We start from the raw sequence: 20141 nt of genomic DNA on the forward strand, positions 1-20141 counted from the left end.
GGTGCTGGGGGATTGAACCGCGGTCCCTGATGCTTTTGCTAAGCTTGTTCTAAGTAGGTGCTTTAGACCACTGAGCCATCTCTCCAGCCCCTACATCAGTGTTGATAATAAAGTAGTAAAATACCATCCAAGGCACTATGGCAGAAATAACTTAATAATGCACTCCTGGAATTTTGTGCTTTGGCTACAGAAAATGTATATCCTGACACTAGTTTCTATTACTTTTATTCTTACGCATGTGCTTTTCTCTTAACAATGGCCTGCTTCCTTTATGTTCCCTCTTAAGTCTACTCATTCTTCCAGGTTACTTTTCCAAAAAGGGCTTTTTATCAACCTTTGGAAAGGCTCATAACCTCAGCAGGTAGATGTTTCCCATGTCATACTCTACTACAACTTTTAAAAAGATTATTACAATTTACTGCAAGTATCCTTTATCTCTTCCTTCATAAAGACAGGATTCATCAACTCTATGCTAGCATAAAATAGTGTGTGAACACAAAACCCTACATGGCTATTTCTGGAAGTACTTGGCTTCTTGTTTATTTACAAATCATAAAAAGCTAAAAAAAATCATTCTGAGTAAGTCATATGCGAACTAGACTGATTATTTGTACTCAAACTAGATAAATGTATGAATAGCAGAGAAGACAATATGGAAGACTGTCTATTCTTAAAGTTTCTAAAAATTAGTGCATAGAAAACACATTACAATCTGTTAACTTTATGAATTTGGTTTAGCACAGAATATACCAAATAAATACAAAAAGATAATGGCTTACCATTCAGAAAACAAAAATGTCCCTATCTTGTAAAAACACTACAGTGCTACATATTTAAAATCATTCTCTCACAGAATTTCAGGAGGCAACAAAACAACAAAAATGTCATATCCTAACCCCAGATTTTCTCTCCCTGGTCTCTCACACTGTACTTTCATATAATTATACAAATAAAAACTATACACATAAAACCAACTCAATTATCTATAGTGATGGTATTTGAAAGGTATTTATAATGTAAACTACTATTTTGTAAAATATTTTTAAAGTTCTAAATTCGATTTTACAGCAGATACAAATCATTATAGTTTATGACTAAAAACATCATAAAAAGGCTATCAGAATGAAAACTCTACAAACAACTGAATTTTAAGATAGGAAAGGCAAGAATAAGAAAGCAAAGTTTTCAGAAATTAAAGTATTTGATATCAACTTTGATAATTTCAAATGAATCAGGTTTTTAATAATGAGAATATTGTGCTTTAAAGTCTGTTAAAAAATTACATAAATGGAAGAAGCAATGGAAGAGGAAAGTGTTGCAGAAATGGCATTTTGCACTAGATATTATTTCTGCCTTTCCTTTAATTCAACTCAAGAAGTTAATGAATAATGACAACTCAGAAACAAAACATTTATAGAGAATGTAATGTGCATGTTTACACTTTATTTTAGATAATATGGAAAAGGAATTTATAGTTAACCACACTATAACTCAAAAATATTGTATCGCTATTCTCCTTTTTTAAACAATTTTCAATCCTTACAGATATATTTTTGTTAGTCTTTTCAAAGGACCCAATCTTTAAATTTGTTTTTTCTCGGTTGTCATCTATACTACTGATTTCTAGTCTTTTATAAAATTCTCCTTTGGGATTTCCACTGCAAGAAAATAAAAACTTTTAATCAAATGCTATTTTCACTGTACCGCACATACCTAATTTGTATTTGTGCTTTCATTAGCATTTACTTTAAACTACTTTTAAAGTATTTTTAAACTATTATTAAAATAACTTCTTTGGCCCGTGAGATATTGGGATATGTATAGACACACGGAGATTTTAAATGCTTGTCTCATTAATTCTAACTTGTGAGACAAGAGAATGAGATTTGCATGACACTCTAATATTAACTGAAGTTTACAGGATAATTAAATGACCTAATTTTAAATGTTCCATATGTGCTTAAAAAGACTACTCTGCATTAACTTTTATCAACTGGCATTTTGATATGCTCAACACAAAAAAAAAAAAAAAAAAAAAAAAAAACACTTGAATTCTACTATGACAGATTTCCTAGTAGTAGAAATCCTTTCCTACTTATGGGTCTACCATTTATGATTTTCCGTTTGAGTGTATTGCATTAGGCACACACATGTGAAACTGTTCTTTTGTTTTGTTTAGTTTTTGGCGGAACCAAGGATTGAACTCAGGCCCTTGCGCTTGCCAGGGAAGCACTTATTCTGCTGAGCTATCTCCCCAGCCCTCAAAACTGTTCTTTCAAATGAACTAAATCTTTTAATGGTTATCATGCTAAATTTTCTTCAGATTAATATTTGCCCAGTAACACTCTCTACATTACTTTTAACCTTTCCTCCATCTTTGTGCTTCTTGTATTTCAGGTTAAGTATCATATGGTTCTTAAATATATTCATGATGAGGTATATCTCACTGTCAAGTGGCTCTGATTTGTTATGTTCCCACTGGTGGTTCAAGCCAGGACATGCATGACTCTGTCACTAGGCACATGGGACAGTCCCATCAGGCAGTTCAAGGTTTCTCAAATGGGACACTTGCATGTATCACCAGTGGCTTAAGCCAGCAGCAATGCATTAAAAAGGTAAATCTGGGGGCCGGTCAGATAGCTCTGTGGATTAAAGTGCCTGCTTAGGCAGATGGAGCGACCAGGTTCGAACCCCAGCGTGCCATGCTGGCTCTTCCCCTCGGGGCACCTTGAGATGGAGACTGAGGCTGGGCGTGGTGACACATGCCTGTACTCCCAGCACTTGGGAGGCTGAAAACAGTAGGATTACTACGAGTCTGCTCTGTATAGTGAGACCCTGTAATAAATATATAGAAGAATTTTAAAAAGGCAAATTTGATAATTTCTAACCGATAAACTTAACTTTTGTATTTGCTATTATTCTAGATGCATCTGGAATTTATTTTATTTAAATTTTATATTCTATTCCGCCATTATCTCATTATTTGCTATATACCCATCTATTCTTTGTTTTAGGGAAAAAGGTCTCAAGTCTCTCTTAAGAGATTAACAATAGTACCTCGAAGTAGGACTTAGAGCTGTCAAATACTTTTAACAATACAAATGAAAGCCCATACACATACTTTAAAATTGCTCAAATGGGTATCATAAACAGAGTAGTATCATTTCTACTCTATGCTGTATTTTGATATAACTTAGTAGATAATGGTTTGTTATGATCAAGAACTAAGTAAAGCTTTAGATGACAGCTATACATTAAACAAAACCTGGGATTTTTTTTAAAAAAAGATATTCTTGAAAACATGAATGGAAAAAGTAGGTATGTATTTTACCATAAACTGTTCTCACATTTTGCTAGAATTCACTTCATCTTTGGAAATCAGTGTGCTATTTTTTAAAAACAAGAATTTAAAATAATAACCTTAAAAGTCAATTAAAAATACTGATCAGTTAAATAGGGTTATGGTACAAGTTCATCAAAGAAATAATGCCTGCAAATTGTGAAATAATTTAGCATGACTTCTAAGATATAAAATTAGCATCCATTTTTAAAATTAGCACCGTACATCTTAATTTTTCTCACTGTGCATTTCTTAATGAAGGCATCTCCCTATGAAATATTTCCATATAGAGTTCTATAAAAACAAAATGATTAAGAACACAGCACAGAAACAAAGTGCATTTAATTCTATAAGTCTTATTTTCTTTCATAGCAAATCCTAGTTTTGTGTAGGATGGGGGCATATAGGCACTTCCAAGAAAACAAAATCTTTCCTAGCAGCAATGATAGATGAAAACTTAATGCTACATGTAGTCCAAAAAAATCAAGTAAAATATCTTACGAAATTGGGAGACACATGATTTGTATTTATAAACATTGTAATGAATCTATGCAAAGATCTTTAAAAAAGTAATGAAGGTAAATGAATTCATACTGGTGAAGTCATAATCTAATAGGACTGTCTTTACAAGAGGAAGAGATTTCTTTTTCACCTTGCCTGCACAGTAGAAAGCAAAGCAAGGACACAGGGAAAAGGAAGAAGAGATTAGAGACTGTACCATTCAAAACTTTTTAGTAAATTTCTGCTGTTCAAGCCCTACAATATAGTATTTTGTTATGGTAGTTGGAGCACATTGTTATGATAAAACATAAAATAATATCACTTACTTAAAATAGTCTTCACATAAAACCAAATACCTTTGTATTCTATCTCATGTAATTCTCCATCATGATGATTCAGCATCATGAGGTAAGACCACCTACCTCAAAGAGTAATAAAAACCAAATGGCAAATTTGGGCAGCTTTGTCTACTAAGTCAAATGCTACTTACAGGAATTTTAAAAAAGCAGTGACTATGCTCATCAAAACATATAATTCTGTATACACAAATTAAAAAGGAAATGACACACTAAACATGTATGAAAGCAGAAAAACAAATGCAGTCAGCTGGACATGATGGACACCTGTAACCTCAAGTGTCTGTCCCGAGGCAGGATGTGGGCCATGAATTTGAGGTCAGCCTATACTACACATTAAGACTTATCTCAGAAAAAAAAAGAACAACAAAAGATGTGAAAATTAAAATGAGGTATTTGAGCACTGGCCACTAAAAATATAAATGATTTCTTAGTCATATAAATGAAGTGGTTTACATTCATTTAGAGTTTATACTGTGCTTGAATGGAGAACTGAAAATGTACATGCAGGAAACAAGTAGTTTAATCTTACCAAGCTGTGATTGGTTTCCATCAGCCATCTGTATAAGAGCACTGTCTTTCTTATTGTACAAAATCTTCACGCGCTGCACATCTCCATAAACACCTTTTTTGGAGTCACAGAGAGGTAATCCAAAAACGGAATTAATTTTACAAGAAAGTTGAAGATTATCTTTCTGACATATCAATGAAACATTCAGACATCAACATGATCACTCATTCAATCTCTTCATTCTCACAAATGAATAAAGAAGATCAAGATTTTGAACAGTGAATTTTGAAAAGAATAATTTCTGATAAACCCTCAAAGCTATGTGAATGATATTAAATTAAAGACCATGCAAAATAAATCAGCATGCATTAAAACAAATTTTGTGTCTATGGAGAGTTTTAAATAGCAAAGAAAAATAGCAAAAGATTTACTATTCAACTTTAAGCCAAAGTGCTAGCTACAAATAAGAATTAAGGTGAAAACAAAAATCAAATCAATAATAAAAGTATAGTGCTAACAATAACATACCGAAGAGGGTAAACAGACTTTGGGGCGTAACCATCTTTAGAAGGAGAGAAGAGCAAGCAGCGTAAGACAAGAAGAGAGAAGAGTCGAGGAAGAGCGGAGATGAACAGATCATCCATAACGAAGGGTGGTTCCCGCAGAATGGTGAGGTGGTCATGGATCATGGTTCAAGGCGGTTAATTGGGGCAAGTTGGTCCGAGGAACATTTGTTCAAGCACAGAAGCATGAACATAGGGAATGGAGACAGGGGATGAAGACAAGGACAAGGAAAATAAAGGATAAGACAGGGAAGGGAACGGGCATTTGGGAAAAGACAAGGAAAGGGAAGGTAAACACACAGGGAAAAGGATGAAATGGGGAAGGGAAACAGCAATGCAGAAGAAAAAAATAAGGAATTGGGGAACAAAAAAAAAATAAAATATAGGTCAGTACATAGGAAATGCAGGAATTTGGTCAGAAAAATGGTTGGTTTATGTACTGTACAAGAAAAACTGAGTAAAATGTAGTCATCCAAGACAAATATGGGTAAAGTACATCTATATCAAAGAGTAAATTACAGCATTTCATCTCAACATAGGGAAGGAAAGCATGCATAGGAATTTTAAACTTTGAACTTTAACTGCATAAGCATGGCTGGTTATGAAATGTAGGCAAGTCTTAAAAATTAAACTCTAATCCAAACATTTAAGCATGCAGAATGTCAATAACAGTATTAGATGATAAAATACGCTTAATGTTTATGGTAACAGAGGCCAATTAATAAACTGTGTTTAAATTAGACATCATTAATATTTGGAGCTTCCCACATTTCATACCAGCTTTCATAGCAATTGAAATAAAACATATCAGACATAAAATGTACAACTAAAGAAAATAACAGCAATTTTATTTAACAAGAAAGGGAGGGAGATAAAGTTGAAAAACATTTTTAGAAGACAATGACTAATAACTGCAAAGAAAAAATTACTAAGAAAGACTGGAAGAGTGCCTCGTCAAGATCTTTGGAAGAACCTTCAAAGAAAAATGTATTAGAGTAGTTCACATAAAATAAGGTTTAAAAAAAATGCAATGACACATAAGCATGAAATGAACAAGCAAATAATTAGAAATGGCAAAGAGCAAAATTGTTTTACACTTATATTTGCAAATTAGATCACATTTGCCTTTGAGAACAACAAAATCATACAAAGCCAAACTATAGTACTTCACCATATTTTTCTTAGGAAAAATAGGTACTTAGGTTAAAAATATATACATATATAAAGAGATATGACTATCTAAGGAAACAAAATATTACCTAAACAAGTACACAGATTTTTATTCAGAAGTAGAAATACAGAAAATACTCTGGCTAATGAATGTACATAAAAAAAGGGCAAGTGCAAAATGAAATAAACATGAAAAACTTCCACAAATGAAATGGGAGTTAAAGAACAAACATTAGGAAACTATTTTACTAACCTCTTCATTTAAATTGCTAACCAACAGGACTGTATTGCCACCAGCTGAGACTCCAGGCATACCCACTCGGCCAGCGGCAGCTGCTGCAGCGGCTGCAGCAGCATTTGGAATAGCCAGAGGACTCAGAGCTCCTGGAACAGCTGCAACAGGAAGCCCTAATTTTAAAATAAAGCATATTTTACGAAACACACACAAGTCGTTTACACAGACCAATTTAAGCAGGAAGGCTGCATGGCTTACGGCCGACCACTCCAAATGATTCCTGAAAAGTCAATTTTTATTATGTTTAGAAAAATGGTTTGCTGATGTGCAGTAGTTAGAAAAGAGTATCTGGTTTCAACGAAGTTATTAATTATTTGAACTAATATACATACCTGTATAATGTTAAAAAATTAAACATACAATACTTCACCTCCTACGGAAAAGCAAACAAAGCATGAACAGTATATTTCCAAGTCAAGACTTAACAAATTCATTTTCATGGTTAACAGTCAAATACGTAAAAGTCAGGTATGAAAAATGGTGCCTTCTATGTAACGGTAAATCCTCCTTTTTCTACAAACACTATCATCATCTTTATAAGCTCACAGCTAAAGTCAGTTACTGCTTACAGAACAAGTAAGAGTCAAGTCCTTTAGTTTCCAGAGATAAATCACCCTAAAGCTTTAATTTATCCAAGTGACCTGAACAATTTAACAAAATGTGTTTGCTTTAATTCCAGTAATTAAAAACAAGTTCCTAAAACTCTATAATCTTCAGTAGAAAGAAGAAACAGTGTCACTCTTATCACAGATTTTGTTACCTTCAGTTTCAGAGGTAATGCACTATCTAGTCAAGTTTTAGAGAAACTTACAGCCTTTCACAGACTAAAGAGGTGAGACACAATTCTTAAAAATTTGACATAAAATTTTCCCTGCACTCTCCACCTTTATAGCCTTTATCCTATCGCTCATCAGTTGCATGCTGTTTCTTTACTTAAGACTGTTGCTCTGAATGAGTACATTTTATAGCTTTTTGCCCAGGGCATTTTTAGGATACAACCTTTCTTTTTTCACTTTTTAATTTTAGTTTTGGAAAACCTTCAAAATAAACAAAGTAAAAGACACTTGAATGCTAGACTTCCATGTATAATTAATCAGGTGTAACAAGGAACACTTGATGGACAATTTCATCTACTCATTTTAAAGTAAATCACAGGAATAAGGATTTGATAATTTTAAAATAGGAAATCTCATGTCTACTAAAATTTATTAACATGTAGTAGTCTCTGGTGCCTTTGTAGATGGACCAATGTGCATCTCTCAACCAACTACTAATTGCATTACTAACTTCTCTATGGTAAATACTATAGCTGTCATTATGCTTCATAGATTGTTTCTATTTAATATTCAATGTATTTTTCTCCATGCAAGTAAAAGATACATCTCTAATTCTTCAGCGAACACTAATCTACTTCTTGTATTTTCTAGGAAAGTAACCTTACACGTTTTAACATGGGTGTTTCAGCAATTTTAGACAGCTTCAGATGAATACATACAGTATTCAACTTAAATTGAACAACACAATTATTTAACAGTAGTGGAAATTTCATATGTAACTGGTATAATATCAACAACTTGTTTGCCTATCCTGCCTTTAACTGGCTATCTCTCAGCAGAAAAAAAGTACCTTAAAATTCTATTAAAACTCCATGCTCTTGATAAGATCCAGAGTTTGTGGTTAAAATCAAACAAAAAACAAAGATATCAACTACAACACATAACATACAAAATTACTTAAGTTCCAATTCTTAAAAGTCTACTAAAGAAAAATTAAAAAACTAAATAAAATATCTGACTGGCATTTACCTGCAGTAGAAAGATCTTCATTTCTGGTTTTATTTTTCAATTCTAACAATTAATTCTGATGGTCCAATACAAAAAAAAGTAGCTGAAGTACAAAAATAAAACTATCTTGCAAGTCACTACCATTTTCTCTATCTCTTGCCTTTTACCAACTGTTTGTTAAATTACTTATTTTAATGTTTATGAACTAGAACTGTCTTGAGCTTTACATACCACATAAATAAGTTCCGAAACATCTTGGCTTTAGGACCACATCTACACTGTTTTAAGCATGAAAAGAGCTTCTGGTCCTATGTACTGCTATTTGTCTTAATAGAAAAATTAAGCTTTGTAAAACACAGGAATATACAATAACAGATTCTACTACCTTTCAGAGTAACAAAGAAAACTTCACTGTATGCTAAATAACAATAAGAAAAGCAAAGTACATTTGAATATTATTATGAAGATGATATTTGACTTTATAGACTCCATTAGTGATGCTTTATACATATGGGCTGCTCAGAAAATAGTAACATTACTGGCACTTTTCAGAAAAGGACTAATTCTTTAAACACATTCAAAATTATTTAAATTTAGTATCACTTTAAATATACACCAGCCTCAACATACTTTTTGTAAGTAACTATTTCATACATTTCTATTTTATCAATACATAATTAAGGGAAACTACTTACCAGAAAATTCAAAGGAAATAGAAATTTTCATTTTAAATATTTAAGGTGACTTGTTTTTAAAATACCAATTGTTTTAAAGTACTTTTTTTTCCATTACTAAGTTTAATAGAGCTAACTTAGTGGTAATATTATTGAGAACATTAAGCCTTTTCTAGAAAAAATAATCACTTACAATCACAAGAATTAAAATGGGATCTGAGAACTAAAGTGTAGGTTGAAGTAGTTGAGAGTGTTTGTACACACCAATGATCCCATCACTCTAGAGGCTGAGCCAGGAAGATCACTGTGAGTCAAGTGAGACCCAGTCTCAAAAGGAGAAAAAAAAAAAGTCTTTTTAAAAAAGCATACAAGATCCCAATGAGGGTGGAGGAAATGCCAGAAAAGCTGTATTTTAATAAATGATATTGTCCTTTAGTAAAATCTGCTAACTTTCCCATAAGGTGGGACTCAAAAGCAGATGCAATTTACTTCTTTTTTCCCCATAATTTTATTGAGAGACAAATAGCAATGAGACAGTTTCAAATCAAATTGGTAGGACAGTTTCAATAATTAACATATTGCATACTCTCTTTCTAGTGAATTTACTTCTTTATATTAAGGAGATAATAACAATCTTACCAAAAGTAGAATATAAGCTGTACAGCCTCTATTGTTACACAACTGTCTAAATAGTAACTCAAAATCCTATCACTTTTCCATTTATTACCACCATTCTGAACTACTGAGTACAGAATAGACTGAACAGACTACTAAGATACTAAATCAGGTAACCTGTATGATAAATCTATTTTCAACAGTGTGTAACAGGATGCTAGAGCACTTTAAGAAACAGGAGGCCAGGCAGTTAGCACATGCTTGTAATTCCAGAACTCTACGAAGTTCAAGGTAGGATGATTTTAAGTTCAAGAGAACCTGGGTAACTAAGAACTAATCAAGACCTTGTCTCAAAATAAAAAATAAAGGCCACCAGGGCTTTATTCCCTAGTCCAGAGAGAGAGAGAGAGAGAGAGAGAGAGAGAGAGAGAGAGAGACAGACAGACAGACAGACAGACAGACAGACAACATGGCAGAAACCACCTGTCCTTGATGCTACTGGTGTTTTTTTCCTGCCATTATTTCCTTCCCTGGATCTATAACAGAAAAACCCAGGCTGCCTTTAAAGTTATAAAACACTGGAATAGTCTTAAATTTTTAATCTGCTGTCTCAAAGCCTTGAAGATTAAATTCCAAAGTTATTCTTCAATACAATCTTTTCTGAAAATGTATAACATCAAATTAAAAAATTAGAATCTAAATTTTGTCTACTGCAATAAAAATGTAAAAACCTATGAAATATCTCATAATGCACTATTTTTATAATAAATTCTACAACACTTCTACATTATATTTTTCACATGTTAATTTAAAACTGATAATTTGATCAATGCCCCTTTGTGAAATTTACATAAAATATATATACATATATCTCCAATAGATTTTTTAACTACAGAAATAGTAATTTTGACAATTTACATCTTTAGGTAAGTATATCAGTCTACTTTCTGTTATTATAAAAATACCTGAAGCTGTAGATTTATTCAGCTCAGTTTGGGAACTGAAAAGTTCAGAACGGGGTAGCCTCATCTGTTTGGCCTCTTATGAGAACTCCCTTTTTAAAATAAGGGCAACAATATACTCTGGTTTCTCTTCAGATCGTATAAATCTTTCGCCTTTTAAAATAGGGGCAACAATATCAGCATGGAAGTGCATGCAAGAGAGACCGACCACAGGGCAAGACCCATTCTCTAAACAACTTTCTCTCAGAATCAATCAAAACACCCATTTTAAAAACATCAACTCTTTCAGAGCACAGCACTCCAACAATCTCTTACCAATCTCCACCTCTTAAAAGCCCCAACATTTCTTATCATCGCTATACTTGGAACTAACTTTTCAACACACTGACCTGGGATGCAAACCACATCTGAACAATCACTAAGGCAGTAGAGTAGGCATGCTAGGAAAAAAGAATCATGAATAGTGTTGATGTGGCATATAATCACCTGTTCTACACCAGGATCAGTATAAGGTCATCAATGTAAAATGGCTTCCTCAAACTGCCATATACTTTAAGGAAACCACTACAGGAATCTTCTCCATATGAAAATATCTTCATCAAATGGGTTACCTAGACATTTTAAGTAATATAGCAATTTTTTAAGTTTTCATTATTGGTTCTGGCACAGCGTCACTGTTAACCCTTGACTGAAACTGATACTACTTGTGTAGAGAAATTACATAAATTATTTATCTATCCTTCTTCCCTTCAAGCCATGTTTCACTGAAAACCACAGGCATTCCAAAGTGTGCACATTTCAGCTTAAGAACCTATTTTTCTTAATTTACCTTACCACTGTGTAATTAACTTTTCAGAATAGTTTTGGATTCCTAAAAAACCTGAAGACATTACACAGTTCCTACATATATTAGGCACCCTATGCTCCTTTTTATTATTAACATCATACATTAGCAAAGTATACTTATTGCAATAACCAAGCATAGTAACTAAAGCCCACCATTCACATATCCTTAGTGTGCACCTAAAGTTTCTTTTCCTTGGTTCTAGGATCTCAATGTATTTAATCACTATACCGTAGACTTAGGAAACTACTCACTGTCAAAGCTTACTATAATTTTGAAAGATGTACAATCTGTTTAATCCCTTTATTTCTTACTCGGAAACTTTTATCCAAAGTCAATTAGATAATTTCTTTTAGTCTTTTCTCACTTCCCTGTTCAAAATAAATAGCAGTTAATAACCTTATGCATTACTTCTATACAGAAGAGGATTGGTGCTGGGATTCCAAGTCCCTTCATATTCTTAAAGCACAGGAATCCTAGGTGAGACAAGGAGTCCTTAAGATTTTATGTACTAAGTTCATGGTAAAAGTTTTACTTTTGAAAATAATGACAACTGCTGTTTTCTGAGGAAAAAAAAAAAAAAAAAACTATCTCCTATTCTCTTCAGTCAAGAGAAAACTATGTACTACGTAAGTATGTATGTAAAGTCAACTCTTCCAATAGAAAGCAGTAACAGGAATTACTTCAGAAAGCTTTTCTGTTTTATCCATTATCACATGCGACTGTTTATCTCTTATGAACACAAAATCTCTTCTAAATAAAATCTATAATCTGATGGTTTTCTGTCAAAAAGCTCTTATCACAAAATCCAGACTATTTAGCCTTAAAAACACTAAGTTGAGAGTAGACATTAAAGAGGGTCTTCAGTGGTTAGGATAGATACATTAATTACATTCTCTTAACTAATACAGGGATTTGTTCTAATGGTATTTGTAAATAAGATATGTCCACATCTTGTACAGCAATTAACCACTAGGAAGAATGTATGCAATGTGTTAATTATTGAAACTGTCCTACCAATTTGGTTTGAAATTGTCTCATTGCTATTTGTTTCTCAATAAAATTATGAAAAAAAAGAGGGTCTTCAAATAACTCTCAGAAAAAAGGAAGATTAAGGAAGTACAAAATTAACAGCAAATTTCTTGAAACTACAGCTAAGAACAACCTAACAAGTTAAAATAATAAATCTAGTCCAGGCAAGACCAGATCATCCATTAAGAATTTTACAAAACTCCTGTCCTAGATAGCTAAGGACCAATGAACAACATTTAAGCACACATGCTGCAATGGGCTGTATCACTGAATGCTCCTAAAAGGTTCACTATCATTGTTCTACAAGCTTACTTTAGAGAGAATGATTATAAACTCTTGTAATGATATATGTACACCTTGTTTATAAAGCCTCAATGCTTTTTAGACAGTACACCATGTCTATACAGTAATTTCTGCTGCTTATACTGTACAATACAGTACTTTAGTTTTATGTTGCTATACACTGCAGAATTATGCAAATAAAAGCAAAGTCATCAGGCTGAAGTTTTCCTTTGATGAATTCTTTGTTCTGATTACAATAATACAATTTATATACACACTATATACAGTCCCAATCAATTCAATGATCTAGCTACAGGCACATAATTTTGTTGCTAACTGAAGAATATCCGAAAACTTTTTTCCTGTTTTATGTCACATGTGTAGTTCATAACATACTTCAAGTTTTCAACTACCACAAAATGCACTGACTTAAGTCAGAAAAGGAAAAAAAACTCAGGGGCCAGTGAAATAGCTCAGCACTATAAAGCACCTGCTTAGGCAAGCTTAAGCAGGCTGAGCTGGCAGGAGGGGGGGTGGAGAGCGAGCGACAGAGCAAGATAGCAAGAGAGTGCAATTCATTTTAAAAGCAATTCATTCAGATATTATTTGGACTCAATTGAATAAACTTTTAAGAATATAGGTTCAAATTACTTTGTAAATAAGAAGTTAAAAATGTATTCATAGTAACATTTTAAAAATGGACAGTTCTATCTGCTGAGCTCTTACAACTTTTCTGAACGAATTTACAAAATTATTACTTTTTTAAAATTAAATTTTAAAAATTGAAAGTACAGGACAGTTTAATAACTAAAAAGAACTCTATATCACCTTCTAAGCCTTTGCACATGGAGATATATTCAACTACAGTTTCTTAATTACACAATAAATCAGGACAGATATTTTCAAGAGAGTTCTGACCAAGTATTTTATTCATATTGAACATAAAATGGCTTTTAATGTATTTATTATGTACGTATCATACATGTTATGTATGTATATATTTTGAAGTTACTATGGCATTCAGTGTTAATGTTCTAAAATATATGGAGTTAAAAATTTCTAGGAAATATTTCTAACATGTTCAGATATGTGATTATTCTGAATTTATGTACTGAATAAGTATGTCTGCAGTAGAAGCTGTTTGGTGCAACCACTACAATTACTTTTTGCGATGATCCTTCTTACTAGTGGGCTATTACAGATTAAGGTTTTTGTAAATGTTCTGGATACACAGTAGGAGGTGTAATTGAAAGATACAATGAATGCTTAAAATTTACAGTAAGATACATGGCAGGTCTGTTTATACCAGTATTATAACAATCATGGGTAACAGTAACACACTGTGCTACAATTACTAGATGACAGGAATTTACCAACATGGTATAAATGCATGTCAACCAGTGAGTAAAACACTGTTATTTGGTAACTGGCTGAAATCAGACTGTTTTTCCACAAAATAAATGACAAAATGAACTTTTAAAAAAATGGAAGAGAAACATAAGTAATTACTTTTAAACTATTAGCTTGCTAGTTATTCTAATGGTGGAAATTATTTGAAAAGGAATCTGTCTAGGAATTCTGATAGTCAAAATATTTATATAAAGATCAATTATCTATTATTACCAATGATTCAAAAAGATTCTCCTTCTTAGGAAGATGTAGTTGTGTCTTTATAGCTTTTTCACTGGGGTTCCTTTTTGGAAAAGTACTCCGTTGCCTACATAACTCAAAGTAGCCTTACTACTTTGAAAATAAGCAGCATTTCTTTTCTAAGGTCTCAGGTTCAGGGGGAAAAAAAAACCTATGAAATGGTATTTATCTTTCTAGGATATCAAAATTCTGAATAGATTTAATTAAATAATCTCTAAAGGACAACGAGGAATATTTTTTTCTGAATACACACAAAATACGTAGCTATCACCTACATTTATTTTAAAAATATAGGGAGGGGTACTGCTCTATTATCTCACTACTATAATGCTAATTTCAGTTTGTACAATCTTACAGTTTTTTTACATTACTCCACTGTAATGAAATATAATAGCAAATATATTGCACAAAAGGTATTTGTGTTTAACCCATCTTATAAAATGCTCAAAGACTAAAGAGGCACAAAATATACAAATATATTTGTGCAAGAACACTTAAAATAACTGAGCAACTTGAAGTTATATTTTCCCCTCACAACTAGTTGTAAAAGAGAAGCAATATATAATCTATTTTTATTTACTGAGCAAACACAAAGAACACTAACACAATGTTTTAGCCTCTTACCAGTCCAATTATTTAACTACAGGATGACCAAAACTGACACTTTGTTAATTTTTATAATACAAGAGGAAATATAAAAATGACAATGTAAATCAACTGGCTGAAATGACACCAGCCTCAGCAATGCTGAAGATAGTATATAAACAAACACTGCCTGAGTACTGCTCGAAGTAAACTGTTAAGTGGTTAAAACAGAAGCATCTGAAACTAATTGCTATGGCTTGTGTTTACATGTCCCCCTAAAGCCTCATGGGGTCAGAGGTGGGGCTTTTCAGAGGTGGCTGGATCTAGAATATGAGAGACAGAGTGTGTCGTTCTGAGATGAAGGGTACATAATTATTAAATCAGTCCACTGATTGGTTTGGCATAATTTTAGGTGTGGCTAATCCCATCCCAAAGGCAGGTAGTATGGAACGGATAAAGGGAGCCTGCAGTGGCCGGCTGCTCACTGCAGTCACTTGTTGTTTTGTTTCCTTCTGCCTGCCATGAACCGTTCTTTCTCTGATGTCCCTGTACCATGACACCCTGACTGGGAGCCAGTTGCAACCATTCAAAACATGTAAAAGATGAAATTATTTAAGAAATAAAGGTGAATTTGGCCTATTTTTACAATATTTTTCCTTTCTCTTGTCAGGCAGAAATATGATACATTAACAAATTTAACACAGAGTTGGAAGGAAACACCAGAAAAGTTTATTAAGAACCAGGCTGGGAATGTAGCTCAGCAGCACAGTGTCTGCCTGGCAAGCACAAGGTCCTGAGTTTGATTCCCAGCATCCCCCCTCCCCAAAAAAAAAGAAGACCCAAGCAAGGACTTAAGGCTTAGCTCAGTCAGAGTGACCATCCAGCATGCTTAAGCCCTTGGCTTCTAAGGCACATGATGCAAAACAACAAACACTTAGCTTATAATGGAACAAAGCTTTTCATGGAAAACTGTACTACACTTGAAAAAATGAAAGCATAGCTAGGGCTTCATCATCTTTTATGAAGAACATTGTATTCCTACATCTGTGAAACTTCCACCTAAACCTTAAGATCACAATAAAAATGATGAATTCCCTAGAGGAACTTGAAACATGCTTTTGCACAGCACCCAAACACACGTAAGTATAACCAGATGGGTAAACACACACACAACTACCTAGGGTCAAAGGAAGTAATTATGATAGCTCATTATTTGTTGCTTGATGGAGTTTTTCTGGTATTTTATCTTTAAATTGGTTTTTAAATGAGTTGCAAATGAAGTTTTAAACTTCTCAGTAACTATAAAATCTTGACACTGCCATGTACTTAATTTGGGTATTTTAAAGATTCAATAATGTATCTGGCCAAGTGCTTAGGAGACTGTCAAAGACCTACTAACTACTCAATGTTATTCTTTCCTGTAATGTTTAATAATCTTTAGTACAAATTATAAGTAAAAAACATGTATCATTATTCTTTTAATCTTAAATCTTTCTTCAAAATTTGTACACCAAGAAATAGTCAATGTTACTAGTTTGTAAACTTAATTGAATAACTACAGATCAAGAGAATCCATCAGAAGGAAGTGTTAGTAACCTAAAACATTTATTACAGTAATAACAAACACGCACAAATGATGCCAAAAATACTAGAAAATTAGAATAACTTGTCAATTACAGTGTATCTTGGTTCATGAACTCAATTCTCTTCATGACTCTGGTCGCAAACCACACCAAATGAGAACTAAACCAAGCTTCCCCTTCAGGTTAACACTGAACCATTAAAACCACCGAACTTGATTCGGTTCTCTTCCAACCCAGTTGTGACCAGAACTGCACAAAGAATTAAGTTCCATGAAACAAGGTACACTGACTGCTCTTGCACATTTGGGTTTCATTCCACATATTATCAGTTACAGATTAAATACAAATGAATAGCATGATTGTTATACATTCAAAATCAAGTATTTATAATAATCACTGTATAACAACAATTTTTAAAAGAATGATGGAACTAGTGTGTCAACCACCAATCTTGAATTTCATATGGATAGAAACACCGATTTAAAGAAAATCTTAATACTGTCAATACCAGCAAGTAATAATTTTTCAAACACATCAAATAAAAGGAGACCGTAAAACACCACCTGAATTTATAAATCCCTTTGATCATTTTATTTATAAAATAACATTTTCCTTATATTTTCTTCATCTTGATTCAATGAACTCAACAGTTGTAAAATTTTACATTATATTTGTATTAGGTGACTCAATTCTACCACAGGCCAAGGTAAAACATAAATAATGAGAATGAGACTGAGTAGAACAAATTTTATAGAAAATTTCTTCTAGTTTAAATTACTTAAAAGAGGGTATAAAATGGGCTATGAAAAAAAACCATATGTAATTCCTATTACCTGTCTTACTTGTTAACATTTTACTGTTTCTATGCAGTGCCAAATTAAAAGGATCATTTTAACCCTAATCAATGAGCATGTAGGCCTTAGGCTTAGACTTAGGTATAACAACAAATTTGAAACAAAAATATCTTATTAAAAATTCAGAAGTGGTTTTTTCATTAGAGCTTTTCTTTGTTTTGGAACAGTGGTATATGAAAGGTGAGATAGTGAAAGGAACAACTTAATTTTAAATACACTTAGAAAAACACCTTTGGTTTATAACAGCATTCATATGCTTTTTCACCAGAAAACAACAAAACTCATGAAACTTAACAATTTGTTAAAAATCCAAAATAAAGCATTCATCATATTTGCTGAAGTTACACCTTCCCATTTAGTGAAATGGGGGAATAGTGGTATTAGACAATGAAAATCATACCTAAGAGGGATGTCTCCTTGGCAAATGCTGCAGCAATAGCTGGGTCCAATGCAGGCTGTCCATCTCCAGATGGGAGATCAGGTCGAGTATAATCCCTACTTTTATCATTGTTGTATTTTACATTCAAATTCACAAGTTTTGAAAAATCAATCCTTAGTGTACAGCAAGCATTATAAATATTCTGACCATCTAGGGCCTGTAAAAGTGAATGAAGTGTATTAGCAATCTTAAAGCATGAAAATTTGCAAAAATGGGAAAAAGTTTCAAAATTCATACTTCACACAGTACATGTTTCTGCTGTAAATGAATTAGGTGCCACCAAATACTATCTTCTTTAATTAGAAAAATGCTACCTAAGTCTTTAAAAATTTTAAAATTCATGCTAAAACTTTTAAATAAAAAAACCATGGAAGTGTAATCTTTAAAATACTTGTAAGAGTCACAAGTACAGTTTGTCCAAGTTAGGATTTACTAATTTGCATAATAAACTATTATTCATATTGAATGACAGTACTCAATAATTTTACAACATAACTGCTGTTGTGTGAAGCTGCCTCAGAAAAAATTATCATTACAAAGTATAACTGCAATTCCTATGAAATGTGGCTAAAAACATCTTAAAAGATGAAATCTTGGTCCTGAATCAGAATCCTTTGATGAAATTAGCAAAGCCAACTCCAGGAAATTTCTGCAACAGAAGAGTATCAGGCCATGGGCTAAAAGCCTGAGTTGAGTTAGGTCATTCTAAGGAAATTCTATAACTCTCTCATAATCAATTTCTTAATGTGGAAAACAAAAGGTAATGGCTACCATGCATAGTGTTATTCTGAAGATTAAATAAAGAACAGCAAATGTGAAAGTACATCGTTGAATTATGGAAGCTAGGCTGCTGTTAGGAATATAATGTTTTCCTGCTGCTGCATCACCATCATCATTAGTCCATCTGGATATAAGCTACGAACAGACTATAAAACAAGGAAATACAAGGTTAACTTTTCATTAGAAAAATAAATATGTCCTTTTATGGAACAAGTAAATCCTCAAGTATACAAAGCTTATAATTCAAGTATCCTCACTCTCTAGAAAAGTAAATCTTTCCCCTTAATACAAAAAGTTATGTTTTATAAGACTATACTTACCAAGCTGAAAACTAACCTAAAATAACACAACAGAATTTCATCCATTACAATACAGTATTTGTTGTAACTCATAGGATTTCAGAGACATCAAAAATTTTATATTTGGGTTACATGAGGTACCTACTGTCACATAAAAATAAAAACACAAGTCAGGGAACAATTCTATCACCCAGTATAATATAAACCTGTGATGGTAAGTGAACCTTTTAGAGCTTTCAATATACAGTCTGTTGCTGCACACGTCCCACTACAAACTAATCCAATACCCTGTTATAAAGGCAAACAAAACACTGAAAATAGGCATCCATTTACTCACATAACATTTCTATTGGAAAAATGTGAGTCAAAAATAATGTGTTTCAATGCACTACACAAATATAAAAAATAACAGTAAACTTTACTCATTTATTATTTTAATATTTTTCAATACTAAATATTTGTAGTACATAATGATTAAATTTTCCATGGGGAATTCTTCTTTAACTGCAACTCTACTCCATTTCTTTGTACCTTTACCACTTATCAACCATTTATCCTGTTATTTATATTTTAGGTAACATCAAAGAGAAAATGTTTCTTGTAAAAAAAGACATGGCTTGGAGAAATGGTATCAAGGTTAATGCTAAAACTACTGACAGCAAACTATCCAACAAATTAAGTCTTTTTTAAAAAAAAACAATACTGAGATTGTACAATACATTGCCAAATACATTGCCAAATTATCCACAATAAATTTGCTATCTGATAGAAAAATCCTGTAGAGACATCTGACTTTTTTTTTCTTAACTTTTAGAAAAATCAGCTTCATGCAGGTGGAAGATAGACAACTACACCTTAAGTACAAGAGCTGGAGAAGTGAGCAAACTAGATGTAAACTAAAAGAGTTTAACAACAGAGGACATGAAAACTAAGAGCTAAATATACATGAAAACAGAAATTAAGGGATTTTTCAATAGGTGGATCAAGTAAGATCATAACAAGTGAGGTCAACAATCAAATTA

General features: G+C 32.6%; 1 protein-coding gene across 5 annotated transcripts in view; it reads right to left on the reverse strand.

Moving 5' to 3' along the window:
* The window catches only part of Ptbp2 (polypyrimidine tract binding protein 2), a 70065-nt gene that overhangs the window by 3101 nt on the left and 46823 nt on the right, over nucleotides 1-20141 (reverse strand). For 3 of the 5 annotated variants that reach the window (XM_004635691.3, XM_004635692.3, XM_023720339.1), the window contains exons 8-11: nucleotides 18002-18197; nucleotides 6695-6849; nucleotides 5237-5270; nucleotides 4730-4822 (exon numbers count right to left, since the gene is read on the reverse strand). In XM_004635691.3, coding sequence (XP_004635748.1) covers nucleotides 4730-4822; nucleotides 5237-5270; nucleotides 6695-6849; nucleotides 18002-18197 — 478 coding nt within the window. The remainder of the gene's footprint in view (nucleotides 1-4729; nucleotides 4823-5236; nucleotides 5271-6694; nucleotides 6850-18001; nucleotides 18198-20141) is intronic. The other 2 variants (XM_004635694.2, XM_004635693.3) reach the window with 1 other exon arrangement.

The sequence above is a fragment of the Octodon degus genome, unplaced genomic scaffold (assembly GCF_000260255.1).
Source record: "Octodon degus isolate 3935 unplaced genomic scaffold, OctDeg1.0 scaffold00074, whole genome shotgun sequence".
In the NCBI taxonomy this organism is placed as follows: Eukaryota; Metazoa; Chordata; class Mammalia; order Rodentia; family Octodontidae; genus Octodon; species Octodon degus.